General features: G+C 38.9%; 4 protein-coding genes across 24 annotated transcripts in view; 1 reads left to right on the forward strand and 3 right to left on the reverse strand.

The window, feature by feature from the left end:
* Positions 1-3: 3 nt before the first annotated feature.
* On the reverse strand, positions 4-2,405 carry LOC116433900 (4-aminobutyrate aminotransferase, mitochondrial). 3 transcript variants are annotated; one of them, XM_031992510.2, is made up of 10 exons: positions 2,267-2,405; positions 2,056-2,171; positions 1,812-1,979; positions 1,645-1,731; positions 1,374-1,569; positions 1,141-1,313; positions 930-1,064; positions 692-849; positions 345-613; positions 4-266 (listed from the first exon to the last, which is right to left on the reverse strand). In XM_031992510.2, the coding sequence occupies exons 1-10, from the start codon at positions 2,313-2,315 to the stop codon at positions 139-141; spliced, it is 1,479 nt and encodes a 492-aa protein (XP_031848370.1). In that variant the 5' UTR covers positions 2,316-2,405; the 3' UTR covers positions 4-138. The 3 variants fall into 3 exon arrangements, with proteins under 3 accessions (XP_031848370.1, XP_076228181.1, XP_076228182.1); XM_076372066.1 differs by having other exon boundaries at positions 4-613; XM_076372067.1 differs by having other exon boundaries at positions 4-613; positions 1,812-1,951; positions 2,267-2,282.
* A 347-nt stretch (positions 2,406-2,752) lies between these two features.
* Positions 2,753-18,863, reverse strand: E(bx) (nucleosome-remodeling factor subunit NURF301 E(bx)). Of its 9 annotated transcripts, XM_031992498.2 has the most exons (28): positions 17,375-17,614; positions 16,886-17,273; positions 15,518-16,569; positions 15,043-15,325; positions 14,750-14,958; positions 13,117-14,673; positions 12,832-13,022; positions 12,112-12,732; positions 11,794-11,975; positions 11,398-11,716; positions 11,009-11,318; positions 10,802-10,937; positions 10,274-10,554; positions 10,054-10,194; positions 9,863-9,970; positions 9,598-9,785; positions 9,286-9,519; positions 9,003-9,222; positions 8,578-8,916; positions 8,313-8,501; positions 7,999-8,229; positions 7,607-7,913; positions 7,322-7,526; positions 6,985-7,247; positions 6,693-6,860; positions 6,398-6,593; positions 6,204-6,288; positions 2,753-6,111 (listed from the first exon to the last, which is right to left on the reverse strand). In XM_031992498.2, the coding sequence occupies exons 3-28, from the start codon at positions 16,554-16,556 to the stop codon at positions 5,909-5,911; spliced, it is 8,205 nt and encodes a 2,734-aa protein (XP_031848358.1). In that variant the 5' UTR covers positions 16,557-16,569; positions 16,886-17,273; positions 17,375-17,614; the 3' UTR covers positions 2,753-5,908. The 9 variants fall into 9 exon arrangements, with proteins under 9 accessions (XP_031848358.1, XP_031848354.1, XP_031848356.1 ...); XM_031992494.2 differs by lacking the exons at positions 16,886-17,273; positions 17,375-17,614 and adding an exon at positions 18,635-18,863; XM_031992496.2 differs by lacking the exon at positions 16,886-17,273.
* LOC116433845 (putative aminoacyl tRNA synthase complex-interacting multifunctional protein 2) lies at positions 17,957-22,889 on the forward strand. 7 transcript variants are annotated; one of them, XM_076372075.1, is made up of 6 exons: positions 17,964-18,550; positions 19,158-19,187; positions 19,483-19,632; positions 19,712-19,922; positions 19,992-20,039; positions 21,218-22,889. In XM_076372075.1, exons 1-6 carry the CDS (start codon positions 18,365-18,367, stop codon positions 21,241-21,243), a joined length of 651 nt encoding a protein of 216 aa, XP_076228190.1. In that variant the 5' UTR covers positions 17,964-18,364; the 3' UTR covers positions 21,244-22,889. The 7 variants fall into 7 exon arrangements, with proteins under 7 accessions (XP_076228184.1, XP_076228185.1, XP_076228190.1 ...); XM_076372069.1 differs by lacking the exon at positions 21,218-22,889 and having other exon boundaries at positions 17,957-18,550; positions 19,992-20,394; XM_076372070.1 differs by lacking the exon at positions 21,218-22,889 and having other exon boundaries at positions 17,958-18,532; positions 19,992-20,394.
* The window catches only part of sdk (sidekick cell adhesion molecule), a 41,707-nt gene continuing 39,604 nt past the window's right edge, over positions 20,817-22,919 (reverse strand). For all 5 annotated transcript variants that reach the window (XM_031992454.2, XM_031992453.2, XM_031992451.2 and 2 more), the window contains one exon: positions 20,817-22,849. In XM_031992454.2, the coding sequence (XP_031848314.1) occupies positions 22,607-22,849 (243 nt within the window). In that variant the 3' untranslated portion in view covers positions 20,817-22,606. The remainder of the gene's footprint in view (positions 22,850-22,919) is intronic.

Below are 22,919 nucleotides of genomic sequence, written 5' to 3' on the forward strand. Positions count from 1 at the left end.
AACTATTATGTACAAATTTTATTATGTAATAAAATGAGTTTATAATCAGTACAGTTACAAAAATACATTTTTTGTTCGTTTGTGTATTTAATAAATTTATGAGACAATAACAAATTGAAGCATCACCTATACAATGCATCAGCTTTTTGAGAGTTCTTGTATACAGCAACGTAGACTTTCTAGGAAGATGTCGGCGTGATATTCTCCAAATATTAAGCATGGTCTCAATCGAATTGATTTGGTACCACAATCTCCGACCTGAATGCCTTGCGTTAATAGATACTTGTGATACTCATTGCAATAACAGAATGTTAATACTAAATATACACTGTATTCTCGTTTACCTTTACAACGTATTTCCTGTAATAATTTATTTTTCATAGCTTTACATGCCAGGTCAAATGCAATTATGAAACCTCTACCTCTTACAGAGTTTAGAACTTGCGGAAACTCTTGTTGCAATGTATTTAACTGACAAAGTAAATAATTACTGACGTGGCAAACGTGAGTTAATAAATTTTCAGCTTCAATAGTTTTTAGTACTGCTTCTAGTATTAATATTTTGCTCGGATCACCCATCCAAGTATTGAAAATCTTATACGGTTGCTCAGGCCTGAAAGAACACGAAGTTATAATGTTTAAGGAAGAATATTCCATTACAAAACGTTAAAATGATAAAACGATACGCTACGTGTATTCAAGGGAGTGATAAAAGCCGCTTGCTTGCATTTTGTTGCTAAAGCTGACAATGTCAGGAGATGCATCCAATTGAAAATAATCGTGAGCCCACATTCGTCCTGTCGCACCACCTCCAGTTTGTATTTCGTCCATTATTAAAGGAATACCTCTCTATAAAATTACCAAATTTCTTTACAATCATTAATTTTGTTTATTTGCTTTAGAGAAATTGAAAAGAAATATTTAGTCACCTTTTTGGCAATGTTCTGCAAGGAATGGAAGAAATCGGATGAAGCGTGTCTGTCTCCTCCCTCGCATTGTATTGCTTCCACTATGACACCAGCTACTGGCGCTGAACTTTCATATTTCTCTATCAATTCTTCTACCTTCCAAGCATAATATTAAAGTTCATTTCATTCATATTAATAACATTATTTTGAGATACACGAATACCGAGTATACCTGCTCTAAGCATTTCTCATCTTCTTTCTTATTTTCCCTTTCATGTTCATCTAACGGATACAAATATTGTGGGAAAGGTGCTATTGGCCATGGAAGAGAAGGTATATCTGTTTTCATGGTATACTTAGAGTGTGTTAGTGCCAACGCAGCAAACGTCCTACCATGATATCCTCCTAATTTGATTAATTTCATCAATTCACGGCATTAGGCGATGCAGTGCTATATTGATCTACCTTCAAAAGAAAGAATGGACAATTCAGGACAACCGGGTGGTTTATTAAATGGAGCACTTTTCTTTTCTTCCTTTGTCAGATCTCTTCCTTCACGAAGTTTCCCTGCATATTTTATAAATGCTGCTTGTATAGCGTGTTCGTTTGAACAAGCACCACAAGTTGTTGTGAAAACACATGGCAGTCCCTTCGGGGCTACCTGATAAAATTATACATGTCTGGAACACCGCCTTTTATGGTATAGTTTGCATTCTAACTGCTGAAGGTGTCTTACGCATGGTTGAAGTAATGTATCCTGAAGTTTCTGTGGCCATTCCAATCCAGGAAATAGTCCTAATGCCGGCCTATTTGCCATGATGCGCTACAATTTTATATTATATTAATATTCATGGCCAGTGTATAGACTGTATATAACAATTTCACATTTTGTAATGAATTTACCTGATTTCCTTCACACGATAGAGCACCCAAGATTGATCGGTGATTATACCCAAGAGGAAGAGTAGAAATTTGCATAAACATGTCCAAGAAAACGTTTCCATCGATATCTGCTAGGTAATTTCCAACAGATCTCTGATAGTCTGCAAAATATTGAATGGAGCCCACTTGCTGTAATATTTTAGAGTACCTTAATTTTAAGTACTAGTTTTCCAATGAAACTCATTAAAAAACAAGAGATTTCTACCTGAATTTTAGAAAGTTCATCGAGGAGAGCTTCTGATCTTGGTCCAGGAATGTCTGTGAGCGTGTACGGTTTTGATGGTTCTCCAGGCAAAGGTGCTTTTGGCATGCGATGAAACTCTGCAAGTATCATTGAATTTTTATGCATCACACTTTAACAATAACAGCAATATTTCATTATACAATGATTTCCAACATATTTACTTTATACTTACGGCTAGCATGTGGACCTTTTCTAAGAGAGTTTGATACAGTTTTGAACATGTTGCGGAAAATGTTTGTATTTCTTAACTGTTATCACTGATTGTGAAAAGTTGATACGTATACAATATGCGCATAACGCGCACCTTCGATTCGCACTGAGTAAAAAGATATTCAAACAAAGTTTAAAAAAAAACGACAATAAAATATATATATGTATAATTCTTTTACATGAATGACATATTCTTGCTTTTGTTTTAAATTACGACAGAAGAAAGTAAACGCATGTTGATGCACGTTTTAGTAAGGATTAAACTTCAAAGTGGTACGAAAGTCTAACGTCTATCCGACAATAAAAGAGAAAAGATGGTACACACACAGAGAGAGAAAGAGAGAGAAAGAGAGAGAGAGATAGAGAGACAGACATTGTTTCTTTGTACATACGTGAGACGAAATGAAATGTACACTACTGAACGGTATTAATTGTAAGATTCCGTGTCAAGTTTCATGAAGCCACTGTCATACAGCAGTTTTATTATTTTGTAAGCAATTACAAATTAAAAAAGGTAAATTAACATACTATGCTTTTCCTCTAACTTATATTTATAGTGCAATAAAAACAACAAAGTTTATGATTAAAATTAGTACAAATATATTTATTATAAACTAGTAGTATTAGATTTAGACGAATATAGTTATGTAATCACACTTTGTTGCTTTTTCCTTAACAGAAATAAACACCTTGTTACATGATTAATAAGCGAAGGAGTGAAAATGGAGCAGCGTAAAATATACACGGCTGCGATCCCCTCTCTTCACCCGGTTTTTACACTTCAGTAGCATGCCAGAACTTACACGGCTAAATATCTAATACACGTCTGATATCGTTTCTACAATTTTTTTTACAGAAGAAACATTATTCCGATACACATCGTCGAACATGTCGCGCGTCTACGTAAGAAAGGAATCCCCCCCCGACAGAATGATCGTAGCCCGGCCGACATCGCCATCGATGGATTCATGGCTCCAACGGTGATCCGACGTATCTTAGAAACGATCAGGCGATATAACGTGCGTCTTGTCGAGATACCAACGGGGTTCGGTTGTCCAGATCCAACGGGAGGTCTTTCGTTTGCCTCGGAATATAAATAAAGCTAGTACACGACGTTGTTTCTCGATCGGCGCATCAATCCGCTCGCAAGTATCTTAGCACGAATACTTATTAATATTATACGTTATTAATATTTGTTCGTAAGTCTACAGAAGTTGGAAGTGTTCCGAGGCAACGTGAAACAATTCCCAGCTATATACGCGTTCGTTCTGTCATCTGAACAACCGAACCGTTCGGTTTTATCGTCGCCCGAAATAAAATTCCGTTTAAAAATCACACTCGCCTTAACTCTTTGCTATGCGTCGTCGATCGGACGTAGTTTAATAGAAATTTACATGGAACGTCGAGGAACGTTAGAAGCAGCAAAGAACATAGCAAAGAATTAAGAGCGTGGAACGAAATTGAACAATGAATATCGGTTATTCGAAGGGTAAGATTTTAAAAGAAAATTTGTTGCAATAATAAAAAGGTGCATTGTGTGTTTGTGTGTGTGTGTGTGTGTTTGTTTGTTTGTTTGTGTTTGTGTGTGTACGAGAGACGCATCGATTAATAATGGTACGACCACTCGGACCGAGTTTAGTAGAGCTAGTGCGGTGTATAAACCTGGGCAAAGTAACGGACTATGGTATTCTGTAACTATAATCGAACGTTCAAGGTAAAAAACAGATCAATGCCAGGCTCGGTGTGAACTTTCAATTAAAAATACTGTACAAGCATTATCCTGGCGAAAATGTACAACCTGTTTTGAGCGATCTGCTTTTCTTTCTCGCTTAAACGAATGGATCGACGACGGATGAGAACGCGTCAAAGGATCCGTGAAACACACAGAAATGTACGTACACGAAGCTCTTGATTCTTACTGTCAGAAAACACGTCTCGAGCGTTCAACGAATTCCTTCTTCCCTTCGAGTGAATACTTTAGACCTCCGCGGATACGAGCGTCTCAGGTGTAAAGTTCTCGTTCGCGGAAAGTTCTCGTTTTCCGACGGCAGAGTCGAATATTCAACTATTTTTTTACTTTCACTCTTATACTTCGCTAGTGAAACTCTTGAAGCGATTTCATTGAGTTTTGCTTCTTTAATTATATGTATATATACTTGTACATATACATATATATATATTTAGCTGTATATATATATATGTATATTATGTATGTATGTATGTATGTATGTATGTCCACGAAATAATATTGCCTGTTTATATTCATCGAGATTATAGATAACGAATATACTCGCACATGTACAGTGTAGTACAGCTTCGGTTTTTTCACTAATTTTCATGAGTGGTAATTTAATAGCTAAAATATAAACAATATATTCATTGATAATCAGTTTGCTGTGTTCTCAACTGACCTTTCATCGTTTTTTTCTATATATTCTCGTCTTATCAGAACAAAAATTCTATAGTCTATCACCTTATAGACATTTCTACTTGAATATATTTATGTACAAAACAGGACTGACGCCCTGTCCACTTACGAGCTAACATCGTACGTGTTACTTATAAACAATTTTATAGAAAATTTGTGATAAAACAACATAATAATAGTTACTTGTGAGCACAATAAACAAATTTGTACAATTTATTATGCGCTTGCTAAATATTCCATATATGTACCTATATATGAGAGAAAATTGATTTTTTCAGTTTTTCTTTCTTTCTATCGAATAAAATGTGATGAACGTTGTAGCAATCGAACCCCGTTTTTCTCGGTTTACTTTCTTTTCTTTCACTTAGTTCGTATGCGAATGAATTTTCTCGATGACAACCTATGTTTCCTCTCTCGCGTATTCGCACTGGGTTACTAAAAACTCATTGCTCTAATCATTCAGTGGCACTGATTTGATATATTTGATAATTATCTTCGTAACATGCATAAATACATGTATTCAATAGATGTACATAAATAGTAATGCTCGTGCGCGGCAAATGAATTCTGAACCACAATTCATTAACGTTTCTTTTTTATTTACAAATACAACCGAACGAAGTCCTTCCTTCAACGAAATGTAACGTAACGGAAGAAATAATTTCCTATTGCACGTATTCTCTTATACATCTTATTCCCATCGAATATGGAAAAATACTTGGCAAGTATTGTGTTGATGCCTAGCTCCACCAAGATGTTATTCGATGTAACATACGATACAACGGATATTGATAATTTTTTTTCATTAGAATCGTATCGATAATTCATTCGTTTTTCTTCAAGCAAAAACTGCTCTTCCATTAGTTTATAATTGAACGTTTCTAAATGATACGATTGCGATAAAGATAGTCTAAGCATGGTCCAAAATTCATTATGCGGCACAATTGAAATAAAGTTCGCTCTCGCGAAGGCAAATCAAACTGTTCACACAACTCTAATAAATATTGGACTAATGTGTCGTATGAGTACGATCTTATGGCTACTTGCAATGTCTCTCTTTTTACGTGTACTGGCACAAATCGATCATTTCCCCGTTATAGAAATTAAACGACTGATACTTCGCGTTCACTTCTACCTCTTATTCGTAGTTGCTCTTCCGCACCCCGTTCGAATGCTTTACTTTCCTTCGGAAAACTTTTCTCTCAAGCTCTTGATTTTATGGACAAAGTACGTTTCTAAAGATTCCGCGCACTTAAAGAATGGCGATTCTTTCGGATTGTAATAACGACAGTTGTCGAATATTTTCGTCATGTCCCCAATGAACTCGCTCAACTTCTTGTAAGATCTATCGTTTATCCTCAACTCAATTGTCTGCAAGTCTGGAATTTATGTATTCGATTAAATAAGAGAAACTCGTGTATAGACTGTTCGATGGAAGCGATAGTAATGATCAGTGAATTTAAAGGCTTACCCATTGGTTCTTTTATAACTTTATAATAGTCAGGAGCTTCATTTGGGTCCACGGGTTCCATAAATGGCCAGGCGCTCTTATGTGCCTGAACATCACACACACACGCCATTTATTACATTAATATTATTTCATATTGTTTACATCTTTTATCTCGACAGAAGTGAATTATTTGTTTGGTTCTACAGTCACTTTACCTGTATCTGTTTAATTAATTTCTTCAGAAGATCGAGATCTTTCGCATTTAGGTTTTTCATGTTAGCAAAATTAACAGAGGAATTTCGTTGGCAATTCGGACAAACGTATTCGTCTATATTCTCGGCTTCCGACTGAAGAATACCCACGCATCGACCATGGAACCAATCCTGACATTTGTCGCAGCATATATAAAACCTATGAACACAGGAAACAGTTAACGTCAATACACTTGTCTCGACAGGAAATAAAGATTTAATATAATTGTCACTATAACTTTTACTGCACATGACATACTGAGATTCGTCGTATGGCTGTTTACAAAGACAATACAATTCTTGCGTGTCTCTCGCATGTCTGCACTCGGTACAAACAAATTCGGAAAGGGTTTTACACATTTCTTCCGTGATACCCACGCAATCTCCGTGAAACCAATTATTACAAAGATCGCATCCTACATAGAATCTAGTCCGGGCAAATAGTTACACTCATTACAAGAAAAATATATATGTATATATGTATATATGTACATGTATATATATACGTATGTATACACGCTACAGAGGAAAGCTTGTATCTGAATGCTTACTTGGTCTCATCGTAAGGTGTTCTGCACAAGCAATACAACTTTTCTTTTTTAATTCTATTAGTGGCGGCTGCTGTCGAGGCACCCGGTGGTGTGGTGCTACTCCCTTGCGCTTTATACTTCTTTGGCCTGCCACCTCTATTCGGGGGGCTAACTTGTTGAGCTATCTGAGCATTAGCTTTACGCTTTGCGCTCCCCACTTTAACTTCGTCCTGTTTGTGTCTTTCCGCTTTCGTTCTTGACGCTAGTTCAGCCGATAGGTCCTTCTATGTCCCATAAAAGAATATCATTAAGTTACGCTTCTAACAGGAATCACAACGAGATACTTCAACCGACGTACTTGAATGTCTATTTGCAACTCTTTCTCGAGCAACGCCCTCTTTTTTAGGATATCCTTCTTAAGCAGCTCTTTATGTCTAAACAGTAAAACCTGCATTCTCGAATGCATCTGTTGCTTTCTTCTCAATTCTTGACTGTCCTTCAGCTTTGCTGCTCGATTCTTCGGTACAGACTCATTCTCCGTTTGTTCTACGACTTTTTGTACTCTGCGCGAAACAATGAATAATATATATACATATCAGTGTCTTTCCTTTAAATATAATCTTCCCTCTAAATATAACCTTACTTTGGCGTCTCACGATTTTCCTGTTTTATCGCGGGTTTCTTTCTAGGCGTTTCCCAGTTCGCGTCCTGGTCGTTCGTCGATGATTGTATGCTAGTCGGTGTAGTTGTTGTTGGAATGTTAGTGGGTGCTGGTCTTTTACGAGATGGGACACGTGGGGTAGTAACCGTGGGCGTGGTGTGAGTTTGATTGGTGGCCACCGAATTTTCGACGCTGCCTTTCATTTGTTTCTCTTGGTATCGTTGCAGCTGCAGCAGCTTCTCTTCTATCTCCGGGTTCAGGTTCTCTTGTTTCAAAGCATTTTTTATAGCTGAAAACAATCCGGTCATCATAATTACATTAACATCACACCGAGCAAAGAGTAATTAGCCAAATCAGTGTGACTAGCAACTAACTTTGCTGAATGTAGTCTGGTGTTAAAATAAATTTATTGCCTGAAGAGTCGCTTCCTTCCTTCAAAGTCTGCAACGGTTGTTGACCGTTGGCTACGGTTGTTTTCTGAGAGTCCTCTTCGGAAGGGACACTCGGTTGGCCAACTTGCTGGACAACTACCTTCGGTTTCTCCGGGGAAATTGGCGTAGCTGTCGCTGGAAGCTCTGGAATGCTTTCTGCTCCGGTTTGTGGCTCTGTCGAACAATACAAATTTACAATCATTCACCTGCATTTGTACATCGAATACATTCAGAAATCGGGAATTGCAGATACAAACCAGTTGCCGCTGGAGGTGAAACGACCGACTGTTGCGCAGTCTGTGTTTTCGCCATTGGGGTAGCAGGAGTATTTACTGTGGTGGAACTTTGAGAATTCTGTAAAGCTTGTTGACTATTCGGCGCTGGTTGAACAGCCAAATAAATTTTAGTAGGCCCTAACACACCTTGCTTTCCTGTAGTGGCTTGAGCTGGAAAGACAGTTGCGCACGTTACAAACACGTCAACAATATTAACATCTTCATACAAAATCTTTCATTTCCGAACCTTTAAGTAACTGTTGTTTGACCTGCTGTTGCACCATTGCAAGTTGTTGTGGTGTAAAATCCGCACCCTGTAAACCTTGTAAAACTATGCGAGGTCCTTGAGTCGTCTGTATAACTTGAGCGGTAACGCATTTAATGACAGTGCCTGGCGGTTGACCGGCCAACAACGATGCCTCTACACTTCCAGGTGCTGGAGCGGTAGAGCTCTGATTGGACACAGTCGTATTACTCGCGTTTGCATTCGTAGTAGCGTTGCTGCCAACAGTACCATTTGTTGTTTCAGTCGATTGTGCTCCCGTTGTTGTTGTTGTTGTTGTTTGAGCAGTTTGTAGTGCAGGAACTGTACACAAGAAAAAGATCATTTAACGTTGAACAATATTTTTGTAAATTCTCATACTTAGCTATATATAGATTAAAAGAACAAACCTTGTTGCTTACTCGGGGTGATAGTATTTTTCACTATAATACTACTATTTGCTGAGTTTAAATGCACAATTTGATTGCCTGTAGGCGTGCTACGGATTACCACTTGATGACCGCCGATTGTCGTTATTTGAGCTTTACCCGTTGCAAGTTGCTGAGCCAGGTTAGCGTTGGTCACTACTATTTGGTTTCCGCTGATCACTTGACCACTGGAGGATAAAACCTATAAATTAATAATACATTAATATCCGTGATGACTCAGTTTACATTGACAATATACACGTACCTGTGCGCCCTGTACAATTTGTCCAGTGTTAGCCACTACAATAGCATTTTTTGTCGTTTGAGTAGGTGTCGCGATAGCCACAGTTGTTGTTGTACGTTGCACGGCCTGCTGAGTCTGTGCTTGCGATTGTTGCGCTGCCTGTTGCGTTGCATTCGCTGCTGCCTTGGTTGGACTAGTCTTACTAGCGGTGGCGTTGGACGTGGATTTAGTTGCCGTGGTGGTTGCTGTTTTCGCCTTGGGACAATCGTTATAATTTAATAAACACTATCGTTCTTGTACCTTACTCATATTCTACTGTTTCACGGATTCTACCTGTGTAGTTGAACTATTCGCAGCTGATTGCGCCGGGGTTGTAGTGATCGCTTGACCAGTGTTCAACACGTGCAATTTTCCATCAGGCATTTGAACTAATTGCTGGCCAGGCATTAAACCTCGAACTTGCAGCTTTCCATCCGGACCTCTCAAAATCTGTACCTTCTGTTGAATTTGTTGTACAGGTGCTATTTTGCAAAAGAAAAACAGGGTTACAAATTTGCTTCTGTTACAGCCAAATGTAACCACTGATTCGAATAAATACCTGCTTGCCCGGGAACCTTGATCAATGACTGCTGATTGCCACTTTGCAATTGAGTCTTAGGTAAAATGCTCGTTGGCCCGGAAACAACTTTCGTTGTACCATCAGCCGCTATTTAAAGCACAGATAATATTAATGTTTACTAGAATATTCTATACTCATGCATATTCGTTTAATATTTACGTGATATTTACATTTCGTCATATAGATACGTCTGGTTCCAATCAAAGTCTTGCTCTGCGTAGGAGTCGTCAGAAGAGAAGTCAACTGTGATTTTGTTCCGCTATTTGGATTCGCTGGTATAGCAACCTTCGAAACTAATTTCACCGCGCCGTCTATGGATGAACAATGAATATTTTAAAACCGACGATACTTTATTAGAAGACAGATTTAACTGACGAAACTGAGTCTCACCATGGCCAGAGTTAGCAGTGACTTTAACGAGTTGCGTAGGTGAAGCAGAGTTAGCCGGACTCTTCAAGGTTTCTAGAGCTCTCTTCTGTTGGTGAGCGGCTCTCTGCATGCGCAACTGTTGCTCCATTTTCTCTTTGATCTCTTCCGGTGTTGCTTTACCGCTGACAAGCTGATCGCCAATGCCAGTGGTGGATCCTGAATTTCTGTTAGAACCAGCACCTGCAGATTGTGGCTGACCGGATCGACTCCTAGTAATAATCTGGGCATTAGCCTTCTCTAACCTGGAGAGGACACACATCAAGCGGAGGGTTAGTATCAGATGGTGTTAAACGGGGATAGGTCAGACATCGAGTGATTTTATAAGGTGAAAGTGTCAGGAGCCGAATGCAACTTCTCGTTACGACTTATTTGTGTTAAGTAAATTCGAAAATATAATAGAAAGTGAATCGACGTGACGATACTTTGAAAGGCAACAATTTCTAGAAGAAACTTTCGATAAGAATGTCTGGAATGTTTCTGTTAGCATACCTGTCACCGTACTGTTTGATTTCCCATAATTCTAATTTATCTTCGTCGACCCATTCCTCTGTAACCTGTGGTTCGGTGCTCTGTGGCGACTCTGGTCGCTTCCTTTTTCTAAGACCACTTCTTATAGATGTTACTTCTGCGAAACGTAAAACACAATGAGTTCCATTGAAACCCTGGCTGTTTCATCGACTTATCCGTTAGACTGACCTCTGACTTGCTTCGGCAATTCCAAAGGTATGACCACCTTCCGGCGTAAGTACTGTGTTTTATCTAAAAATTGACCAACGTGGCGATGTTTTAAAATCTCTAATGACATAATCTCTGTGTCCGTTGTAATCTGATGTTTGCCATCCGTAGATAATGGCTTCGTAGCCATATCGTCCCATCGAAGGCATCCCCATAGTATTCTCAACTGAAGGGCTGCCGCGGCCAAAGATTTAATGCCCACCGTTCGGTACAACCAACAGGTCTTGAACAGTGGTCTAGGACAAGGATACGGCCACACGGACATGTTTGCCTGAAATCAATTCAAATGAAATGAATAAACGAACGAATTTCTTCTTTTTCAAATGATTATGGAATTCAATGAAACGTACCTTGGCCACATGATGGAATCCTTGAACTGGCATTCGTCCACCGACCCTGGCCAATTTTCGCAATTCGTGTTGCGGAAGTAACAGTATACTACGATGTTTGTTTTTCGTGCAGAACGTCGAACACAAAGGGTACTTGACAGGAGTACGTTTCTTTTTTCTATCCGCCAAAGAAATCGAGACTTTCTTCAAATAGACTTTCCCTTCGGTCGACACAGCACTGTACACTCTTTCTGTACCATCCGCGTTCAGTTCTTTGGCCACTGTACTTCTCTGCACGGTTCTGCCTCTTCGATTCACGATCGTCGTCTTTTGCCCTGTGCTATTAACATTAACGACATCGTTAAATTGAGAAATTCATTTCGATCGCAAACGTCTCTTAAAGAAAGACATTGTTACCTAGTTTTGGTTTCGGTAGAAAATGTAACCGAATTCTGGGAAGTTGTGTTCTCCCGCATACTCTGGACTACGCCGTCTACGGTTTTTACAGTCTGCTGTGTTGTAGTTACCGTGGTGGTAGTGACAACATTATTTGTCGTTGTTGTTACCGTATCTGTGTTTTCTGAACTTCCATCAGCTTTCTGAAAAGGAATCAAATATTTAGTGTATCGTTACATTTGAAATATACTAATATCAATATACTTGAATATATATATATAGATAGATATATGTACAATATTGTATATGTACAATATATATATATATACAATAGCTCACCGCATTGGATTCAAGTTTTATTTTCTTGGCGGGAGGCGATAATACATTGGTGGCGGGAGTCTCTTCCTTGCAGTGGGTCGCCAGTGCCACCGCAGATTCCAGATCCTTCTTGATCGCCTCCTTACTTTCGTCGCTCCCTTCCGTTTTTATTCCACTTTGCTGCGCCTGTACCGCAGGCGTGCTAACCACTAAACTCGCCGACGACTGATTGTTATTCAAAGCGTTGGCCTTCCTTAGTAGCGTAATAAGATCACGTTTCAGCCTAGCCTTTTGAAGACATATGGGGGAGTAACACGTGGACGTCAGGCTTTGCGTTGTAGTCCCAGTTTTTCCCGGCGGCGCCGTCATGTTGCAGTATCGTGAATAACAATTGCTGTTTTTAGTAAGCCTCATAATGTTCGCGTACTGCGCTTTCACGTGCTGAATACGTTTCCCTATTACGGCCAACATCTCTCTAGCCGACGTGGATATGGTTTTGCTGGGCTGCTTCCCCGTGAGGATACTTTGCAAAGTATGCTCACCGCCATCCGTGTCGCTTTCTTCGTTATTCTCGATGTCAACCTCGGACTCTCCTTCAGCCTTCTGACTCGTGGCTTGATTCTGCTGCTCTTTTGATTTCTCCTGAAATACAACTACGCGTTAATTCAAAGGAAACGCGTACGAACAGTCGGTCAAAGTTGAATCTCAATCATTGCCGCTGATAAAATTACATCCACTCACAGTCTGCAATAATCTCCTTTCCTCCAAAAGCTTCAAATGGGTTCTACGCGCTAGAAAATCATCGATTCTCGTCTTTTTGGCGATTTTTGGATAATGGAGTCTTCCGTTGGTAGTTAACGCTTTAGTAATGTCGATCTCTTCGAATTCTCTGATCGGAGTGAACACTTTCTCGATTTTTATACCAGCTAAAACTACAAAAAGATGAATCGAGTTAATAGGAAAAATTCAAGGAATTTAAATTGAAAAATTGGAATTGATTGAGTAAACATTGTTCGTAATACGTACATGATAAATTCATCTTTGTTTCTTGCTTGACTGGTTGCGATTCTGTTTTGGCTTCCGCCTCGTTTGTCTTCGTAGTGGCTTCTGCGTTATTTGCTTTGTCTTCTGTTGGTTCAGCTTTCACGTTCTCCATCTTGCATTCCTGTTTTATTGTTGTGTCCATTGCGTCTTTGGAGGACTCCTCCTCTTTGATCTCTTCCTTGATCTTTATTTCTACGTTGTTATCTTCCTTCTTCGATGGACAATACTCCTTGATTAAGAACTCATACGTAGGAGGATCCAAAGCTAATATTTTTAATCCTTCCTGATCCCTGATTTGCACCATAACTTTCTGAGGACCCATCCGAAGACCTAATTTCGTCATGTCGGAGAATTTGTAACGGCGACTAGCAGACACCCATAGCCAACCACCTTGCCCGTGAATCCTGTACTCTTCTCCTTTCTGTTTCCAAACTTGATGCTTCAAGCCCAATGTGTATTTAACAAAATTATATAAACGGTTACGTTCTTCTTCGTCTTCTCTCTCCTTCTTATCTTTCTTATCTTGCCGCTTCTTCTCTTCTCTCTCGAGAGCTGTCACTCTCTGTAGTTTTACGTGTCCAAGTTGGTCGTGCCACACGCTAGCGAACACCACTGATTTAATGCACGCCTGCAATACGATAAGAGCGCGTGCGAAATCTCTGGGATTGACGCAAGCACCGACTGCTGTAGTCCACGGCTTACGCAGAAGAGGCCAGTTAGTGTGCATATACGGTGCCTGAATACTACTTTCAAGCTGAAGAATCGTCTGACGAAGAGTGCTAACCAGAAGAGCACGGGTTCCCGTCAGACTTCCTACCCACTTGAATTCGGATGCTTGAGTAAGCGAAAATTTGTGCGACAAATGTCTCTTCTTGTCTCGTTCCTCGTTGCGCTGAGCTTTATTTAGAGCGATAGGATTGGTACTGTACTGATTCACATACGACTTGAAGTTGTTGTCCATTCCTAATTTGAACAGATGAGTGCCCGAAGCTATTTGATGAGCTTTTTGCCTGGTCAATCGTGTGCCATCTCCCTCTTCTTTTAAACTTTTATCCAACTTCTCCAATTCTTCTTTCGACATTTGTGTACCGGTACGTCTCTTCAAATCGTCCATGTTGAACGTTCTAGGTTGTAAAGACCCTGTCTTTGACCTCGTTACAATTGTATGCTTCTTACCATCTTTACCAATTTTTGAAACACTCTCTTCCCCTTCTAAGGCTTCCTCGTCGATTTCTTCGGACGATGAAGTGGATGCACCAACTTTGGCACCTTTGTTCGCTGCGTCTACATCAGTATCTACACTATCCACTTCCGCATTTTCTGCCGCCGCTTCAGGAGCATTTTCTCTTGTAGTCGACTCTTCGGTTGGTTTTGCTTCTTGTTGATCCGTCACAGCTGCCAACTGTTCTTCAAGAGAATCCGAACCTTCGTGTATTCTCCGTACCATGTCTTCAGCTTCTTGCCTCTGTTTCTCCTTCTTCTCTTCTTCCTCTTTTTCCTGTTTCTCCTGTCGTTCTTTTTGCAATTTTAGTATAAGACCTAGATTAAAGAAGATATTAAATAATGCATCTTAAGGATTCGTAAGAAATGCTGAGGGATATACGTTGAAACTCACTGTTTTCTACTTCCAAGTATGATTTCTTGTTACCCTTGAATTGATTAGTGATTGATTCCGTAAGTTCCATTTGGCGTACAATTTCATCTTTGTAATCAGATAGCTCACGATACAGTGCAACTTCCATTTCATTACGGTCTAAGGTAAGCATTAATTCTTCTAGCTGTAAAGGTGTACTGTAGTACCAAACCTCTCCATCTTCGCTTTCACTGTAAAGAATGTAATAGTATGTTATGAATTTAAAGAAGTAATTTGAATGATATTTCACGATCGTACAGCAAAATATGTCTTACACAAAAATTCTTCTTGCAAGAAACCAATATTTTCTGCCATGTCTATCGAAACCTAAATGTTCCTGTCGACATAACGAGCCATTCTTTTCAACGTCAGGTATACAATCCGCAACACCGGTAACTTTATGAGCTTTACATGTACTGCACTGCCAGTCTTCTGTGGGAACATCGACTAATGGAGGTTCAACGCACTCTAAGTGGAATACAGCTGGGCAGGTTTCGCAACACAGCAAATCTCCCAGACGGTGACAAACTCTACAGTGATCGTCGTAATGCATGTTTCCTAGAAAATATAGTTTTTATATATGTATGAACACAGCAGTGTAGCTCGAATGAGAATGACATAAGTATGAAATAAAAAAAAAAGAAAAATAATCAACTTTTCAGCATGGACACATCGATCTCTCCTGCTGACTGGACATAAGAATTTGTTAAATAAACATAATAAAGCAACACGAAATATTGTTTAATATACCTTCGTGTAATAGATCTTCTCTTACAGGATTTGTGATTAAAAACTGATCTGTTAAGAATTGAAGCACCTTGATCCTATCCTCGATGGAAGTAAACGGGTATTCGGATGTTGACAAAATGTGTAGAACGTTTTCATCGAAACTCTTATCACTTTCTACGTAAGAGCGTAACGCTTCTGGCCAACTCATAGAATCCACAAAATATAAACTAACATTTACAGAGTCTTTCTGATCGAGAGGACCAAAGTGTGTCTGTTGAGAATCCTCCTCCCTAAGGAGAGCTTTGATAAGCATAATATGTATCTCTGCCAGCAAGTTGGTTTGATCCTCGCAAATGAGGGCAGCGCAGAAATCTTCAAACCTAAAGGCCGATAGTCGTACCAAAGTGCGGAAGTGTCTTAATACTTCATAAATAGATAAAGAAGGCATAACGTATTCTTTAGGTACTAATAGGTCATCTGAAGATTTAGGTATTACTAGAGGTGGCAGTTCCCTGTTCTGAAGCCACAACGGTTCAGGGCTCGGCGGCCTCTGTTGACTAAGCAATGTTTTACGGGGTGTACCGCTGGTGGTACTGTAACTGGAGAGAGAAAAGTCACTGTCACTCGACGGGTCAGGTTCCTCTATACTCTCCGATGACTCCACGTCACTTTGCAGGGGATCCTCTTCCACTTCGCTCTTCTCACTGGACTCGTCGCCGAAATCCGAGCCATAGTGATATTCGGAGTCGTTGTAATCAACATTGGGATTGTAACCTCGGCGGTGATAGACTCCAGAACCTGAGTGGCCGCCTTTGCGCGAATGTCTCTCTCTGGGTCCCCGGGATTTTCGGGTTCGAGTGCTCCGTCTGCTCTCCTCGCTTTCAACTGGCGACGACGGCCTCGATGGTGTCGGCGTGCTCGGCTGTGAGTTTGGCGTTTCCGAACCTTTGTTTTGCAAATATTTTGGCTTTTTCATCAGATGATATTGAAACTTTTTCGGCCTTTCCATGACCACCGACTTGGGGGGTCGGCCCCGTCTCTTCGACCCTCTCCCCGTCATTGTCCGTCACGCACTGTCAACGAAATGGCACTTACTTAACACGTGGTTTGTGGAAACGCGCGCTTGTAAACAAATACAAATGACACCGTAGCAATGAAATGGAACTCATGTTTGTACTCTGATCTTTGCGCCATTTTTCGGCTACGGTCACGTGACCAAACACAATTCTTTCATGATCAACGTTTCCGTACGATCTTGCGTGGCCTGTATCTCTCTATCAACGAACGACGACCACCCGCCCACAACAATAAAAACCCGATTTTCCAACCGATAACGACGAAACTAGGTACGGAAAATCATTCACTGACGCGAGTGTAAGGGGTATTTACAATATCTGATCTCCTAAGAGAGCGCTGTTCCAATTGGCTCATTGAATCGCCGCCATGTCTGGCCTCGAACGCATCTACTCAAAATCTAGACGAAATCTTCGGTAAAGTTTTCCTTTTTCCTGTCTAGAACAGTCTACGGGTGAACCGCATTCCCTGCGAACGTGTTTCAATGGGATTCATGCGGCTCGAGGACCGTTTGATCGCCTTTCAATTTCTCACGAAACGTACAGAAGATCCAATCGCTTTCACCGTAACTACACAAGATCCTGTCAGATCAACAATAGGTGGCGACATGCGCGGTTGGAAAAACGCGTATTCTAACCGCACTTCCGATGAAACGCTCTCGCCTTTTCCGCGTCCGCTTCCTCTCGTTTCTCGGCCGTTCCTCCTATTTTAATATACCATGCTTTTTATTAGCCACCAATTAACTAATTAGTTCGTTCACCGATTCGCACGGATTCCTTGTTACCCGCAAGAGAGAAATCTAACCTTAGTTCGGGAGAAGCTTCGACAGAGGACACCACCTGAACTCCAATTTCTCGCTCCTCGTTACGTCGGTATACATTTTTTTAACATCTACCCTCGTACCAATTAAAAATCATCCTGTTTTTTACGAAGCTACATTTTCCCGCACGTTTAGCCTGTAAACTCTTCGATAATAAACTTTTAGCAATTCCTTGAAAATAAGCGACCAACGCGACATCTTCCAACTTTCAAACTACACTCTGTAAAGTTTAAACGGGAATTTTGCATCCTGTTCTCTTTTACCAAAGACCAGTCGATTATTCCTGTTCCTGTGTTTCTACAAATACTGGAAACAAACGTACTTTATCGAATGAATTCTACGAATGATTCTACGTGGACGGTAAACAAACACGTGCGACATATTCGACGATTAACGTGTAGCATGAACGTTGCCAATTGGAGCGTTACAGGAATAGTTCCTATTAATATAATGATAATTACGAAAGAAAGTTAATACAGAAAATATATGCGACGTCCGAATAAAGGAATCGGTGCTCGCCGGTACAATTAAACGGTATAAATAAATCACGATGATTTTCTACTGACAGTTTAGTGTCTATGTTCTCTCGATGGCTCCCTATTCGAAAGAAAAGAACAACCTATTTCTCTCCGTCGAATAATTCCATAAATAAGAGAAGATTATTTTACGGTGTATCATACAGAAAGAGGATACAAAGAATTCCGACAGAAACGAGGAAATTCTCGGACGAAGTAATTTCGCGAACAGTTACGGCGCCATCTTTGAAACGGATGTCAACGGTGGCCGCAGTGGTGGTCGGAAAGCCAGCGGCGGCAACACGAAATCGCGATAGTGACAGGTGGAGGGGGATGAAAGAAAAATGGCTGTCTAACGAAAATCGAGAAATACGAAAGACGAACGAGAGTGTGATGATCAATTGTGAGGACGAATTGTCGACTTTTTTTTTATAAATCGGCCACGTAGAAACGAGCGAAATGCGCAACGAAATGGCGATGTACGCTCTGAAACCGATCGTTTCTCTTCCGGACACGTTGCATCACTCAGAAACGATGTACAAAATGCGAAATATTCACGAAGAACGATCCAGGGACGACGACCATACGGAAGCCGAGAACGAGATCGTGCCTGATATCACAGAGCAGGTTATCAACTTTTTGAAGGTTTTCATCATTTCTGTTCTCATGCCGGCGTGGAAACGCGCGTTAACGCTAATTATACTAGAATCGAGTCGGTTTTTTACTTACGATTTTAACGTGCATGGTAGCTACGAGCCTTTCTTCTGTCTCGAGCTTGTTGTGCATGACTCCTCCCAAAATTTCCACAAGCACTAATCACGATCGACCGGGAATATGGTTCTACAGGCTTGATCGATGCGTGCCCCTCCAATTTTTCGTCTAACAGGACACTACGCGGCTACGGGTATGCGAAAAATTCAGCTCGGCCAAAGGATAAGCGGGAACGCGGAGATAATTATTATAGAAGAAGGGCAAGCTCACTAAATTAGAACTGCACTGAAAGCTACAAAGTACAGTTGTATAACCAAACACACAGAAAACCTAACCCAGTAAGATGTGTGCACCATGTAGCTGTTTACTGGTCCCAATCAACAATGTTACTGGTCAACTGTCAAATCTATAATCCGTGACTCTTGTACCTTTTTTTTTTTAAACAAATTTTTTACTAGCACGCGTTCATCGCGAATGCAGCTTATATCTGTTGCTTTTAAGGTTCTGTAATTTAAATGACAATTTATTCTGGATGATGCAGGTTCCACGAGTATTGGAAATTATGTTGACGGTACATCCTAATTGAATTCTAGGAAATGGATTATAGGAAAATCATTGTCATACGTGTGTTGTTGGATTCAAGAACAATCCATTGTTGCATGTTATGTACGAGTTGTGTTTGAAGGTTTTAGAAGCTCTAAAATTCATTTAGCCGTAGTCATAGAATTTCTGTGTAGCTGAATCGATTGAAATGTTTTCTTTAGATTTTATGCATGGTTCAGAGGAAAGAAATTAAATTAAAATTGTACTATTAGCTTCCATGTACACGATATCTTACATTTCTTGAAACAATATTTTTATTTCAGAGTCCCTTGCCAGAATATAATTTATTGGAAGAGAGGCAGGAAAAGATATTAGCTGAGCTCGCGGAACTCAAGAAACAAGTGTCAACGCTTTGTAATTTATTAAAACATCCGAATCAGACTGCAGTAATCGATAAAAGTCATGACAGTCAGGTAATGTTCACATTGTTAATCTTCAAAAAAAAAAAAGGGGAGACAAGAAAGAATAATATATTGCTGTAAAATGTTCCAGGATCCAATCAGCGCGAATCTCATCATATATGTAAATCCAAAGACACCTCCTTATTCTACATTAGCTTTAAAAAGGGTGTGGATGGATACCGATATTAGAATACAGACTTACATTCACTCGAGTGTCAGCGAAGAAGTTCCTTTAATTTACCAATCAATTACAAATTCTCCTAGGAAAAATATTATCAATTTATCGGTGATCTGGAAAAATGGTAAATTAAATTTATATATACAAAACTATTCGATAACGAATGCATACTTATGAACAATTTTATTTCCAGTCGAAGATCTTGAACTTGTGTCTGGCCTACGTGGTTACAACATAACTGGTGAAATCAATTTTCTAAGATATATTAGTAGGTTAATAAGTTCGCATGATTACGAGAATTCCATGTGTACAGAAAAAGTAAATAGACTCGACTTGATATTAGATCTGTGTCACTTGGTACACTTTCAAAATACACTGAAAAGCAAACAAGAATTGTTGCTATCGATAGCCGATGAATTAGACTTAAATGCATCCGATAAAAAGGAGCCTGATATAGCGGACATCGCAGTATGGAGTACAATTAAACAAATCTTTCCAAAGTGTCCGCCAAAGCTTGAGAAATGGTTTAAAGCTTACGAGAAACGTTTTTATCAATAAATGCTTTTTTTCTTTTTAATTAAATATATATATATATATATATATTAATGTGTCGGAGTTACAATAACGCACTGTCAATAAAATTGCATAAGTTTTATTAAAAGATTAACATGTATTTGAAATATCTCGTACATGTATATTATCCTTTGAATGCACTTCGATTAAATACGCTATTGGTACATAGAAACGTTTGAAAAAGTATTCTCATTCTTCAACTAAAATATTTATTGGCAGTGTTACAAAGATGTTCCTTAAATTTTTAGAATAAAAATGATACTTCGCTATAACACAGGACGGTAATGACGACAGATACTAATAAACAGTAAAATTAAGAGTATAATTAATTGAAACTAGAAAGCAAGTCTTTCAGCATACGGAGTGATACATTCAAAGTACAGGATTACAATTGCTTTTGAAAGTAAATATTAACCAAATAACTTGCAATCGAGTTTATGACACATGTTAATCACGATTTTTAAAGAGATGTGCACACTATAATGATAATCAATACAAATTACTGAACGAATTATAGTTTCAAGTATCATTTATCAATTTCTCATCGTAGCTGCCATCGAGTTCTTAATTATAATCATATATTTTCAACATAATGTATATTTCTCATAACAAATTTCTAAACTTCATCGCATATTGTCACGGAAGAATGTTTTCTACGATTTAACTTTCTTTCTATATTCTTTAAATGTCCCATTAATTTTCCATATATGGCTATTCATTATAAAATCAATACTAAACAAAGAAAAACATTTCACGCGTGTGTCAATGTCAGTCTGAAATGTTCTTCGCTCTTAGTATCTGTTTCGTCTGTGGAAGAATAATGACAATGGATCAATTTTTTTACAGCAAGAAAGGTAGCTGTCGTAAACTGAGTAAAAACCGAGTATGATGATACTTTGCAATACTGTATGTATGGTATTATATGCTATAGATGAATTAATATTATCTGTGAACGTCGATCCAGTTGCATACTTAGTTTTTTGTATGCAAATATCAACGTTATTGAGACCAAATCGCTTTTCGCATGATTAAAAAAAAAAGAAAAAAAGAGAGAAAATAATGAAAACAGCTGGTAAGTATCTATTCCAAGATAAATTACGTTGCCTATAGATTGTTCAGCACAATATTTTACCTAACATTGGCGAAGCTGTGCACTAAATGTACAGATGTATCAATAATGTATCACTAATTCGTAATTAATATAAGCTTTTATGTACAGTATATATTATCGTAAGAAGTTCCTTACAAATATTTAGAAATGTACGCAGCTGTATTCTGCATAAACATCCGTATGTTTACTATTTATTCATTACAATAACATTATCAGACTCAGATATCTTTAGTATATGAAAGTCATTAAAAATTGATATGATAGGCCTGATTCTTTATAAATCTATTCTGACCTCCTATATGATTTCTTTCTATTCGATGTCTCGAATTAAAACGTTCTAAAGAAAATCTTTTAAAAATTTATACTAAAAAAATGCAAACAGAAATTCCAGTTGGATTTCTGATTCACCCGATATTAATTAAGTATTCAAAATATCGTTTCTTTCCATTTGAATAATTACTTTGTTATTTCTGGCAGTTTTCGTTACACTGTATGTCACTCCATGTTAACTAATAACATTAATTCTATTGCTTTTTGAGTATATTAACAAATGGCTCAGAACGACGTTCCTCCTCCAATTGAAATAAAATGCAACTATTGCATTAGTCGAGATCCGTAGAACAATTCTGATTCAGATTCACTTAATAAAAGTAAAAAATATTCATTATACACATTAGATCCTTATCTAGCGTCGTTATAAATAATATGTATCTCAATATATCACAACATGGTGGTGCCAAAAGCATTTAAAATTACGAAGTGTTAGCGTGCGTGAAACACTTATGAACGTGTTTCAACGTAAGTCTTTAACTCTGTGTACATTAAATTTCAGTGCTGAGTCATTAAAATTCTACCAATCTGTCTTTTGGTCTACGGGAACGATAAAAAGATATAACAAACAGTCTCTTCTCGCGTGTCTAATCGATTTCGAAATTCCTTTCGTAGGTCAACAATTTTTTAACATTGAATTATATAGCAACCAATCTCGTACTCAGCACAACTCGACTGTAATTCAATTACCGCGGCACACGTTCTCGAATGGTATCGTTACGCTGAACCGGCACCTTATCTACATTATAAAAGTTTCATATTTCTCGGTATTAAAGGTTTTCCATATTAATCATTTATACGAACGACGAGAAACCGGGCAATGGCGCCCTCGACCTCGCCATATTATTCATAATAATTTGTCCACCGTTTAAGCTGACAACAGCACTACCCTCGGGCTCGGAGTCAGTGTACGACGAATAATTTCTAACTGGTTTTTGCCGCTTCCACGACTGTCTTAACGAATCATTCACGTTAGCGTAATGATTCACAAAGGAATGTGGGTCCGATTGTACGCTTTCATTCTCACTTTCGGATCCCTGTTACAAAAATACAAGAGAAATAAATGGGTTTGCTTTATGCTAGCAGGTTTATCATATTTCTTTAGTC

The sequence above is a fragment of the Nomia melanderi genome, chromosome 11 (genome assembly GCF_051020985.1).
Source record: "Nomia melanderi isolate GNS246 chromosome 11, iyNomMela1, whole genome shotgun sequence".
NCBI lineage: Eukaryota > Metazoa > Arthropoda > Insecta > Hymenoptera > Halictidae > Nomia > Nomia melanderi.

Coding starts and splice junctions, on each gene's coding strand:
- LOC116433900 (XM_076372066.1), bottom strand. CDS start 2,315: ATGTTCAAAACTGTATCAAACTCTCTTAGAAAAGGTCCACATGCTAGC. Junction 1,732..1,811: donor TATCGTGTGAAGGAAATCAG/GTAAATTCATTA, acceptor ATAAAATTGTAG/CGCATCATGGCAAATAGGCC. Junction 1,314..1,373: donor GTCCATTCTTTCTTTTGAAG/GTAGATCAATAT, acceptor TAATCAAATTAG/GAGGATATCATGGTAGGACG.
- LOC116433845 (XM_076372069.1), top strand. CDS start 18,365: ATGCGCAACGAAATGGCGATGTACGCTCTGAAACCGATCGTTTCTCTT. Junction 19,188..19,482: donor TATTGGAAATTATGTTGACG/GTACATCCTAAT, acceptor TTTTTATTTCAG/AGTCCCTTGCCAGAATATAA. Junction 19,923..19,991: donor ATCGGTGATCTGGAAAAATG/GTAAATTAAATT, acceptor TTTTATTTCCAG/TCGAAGATCTTGAACTTGTG.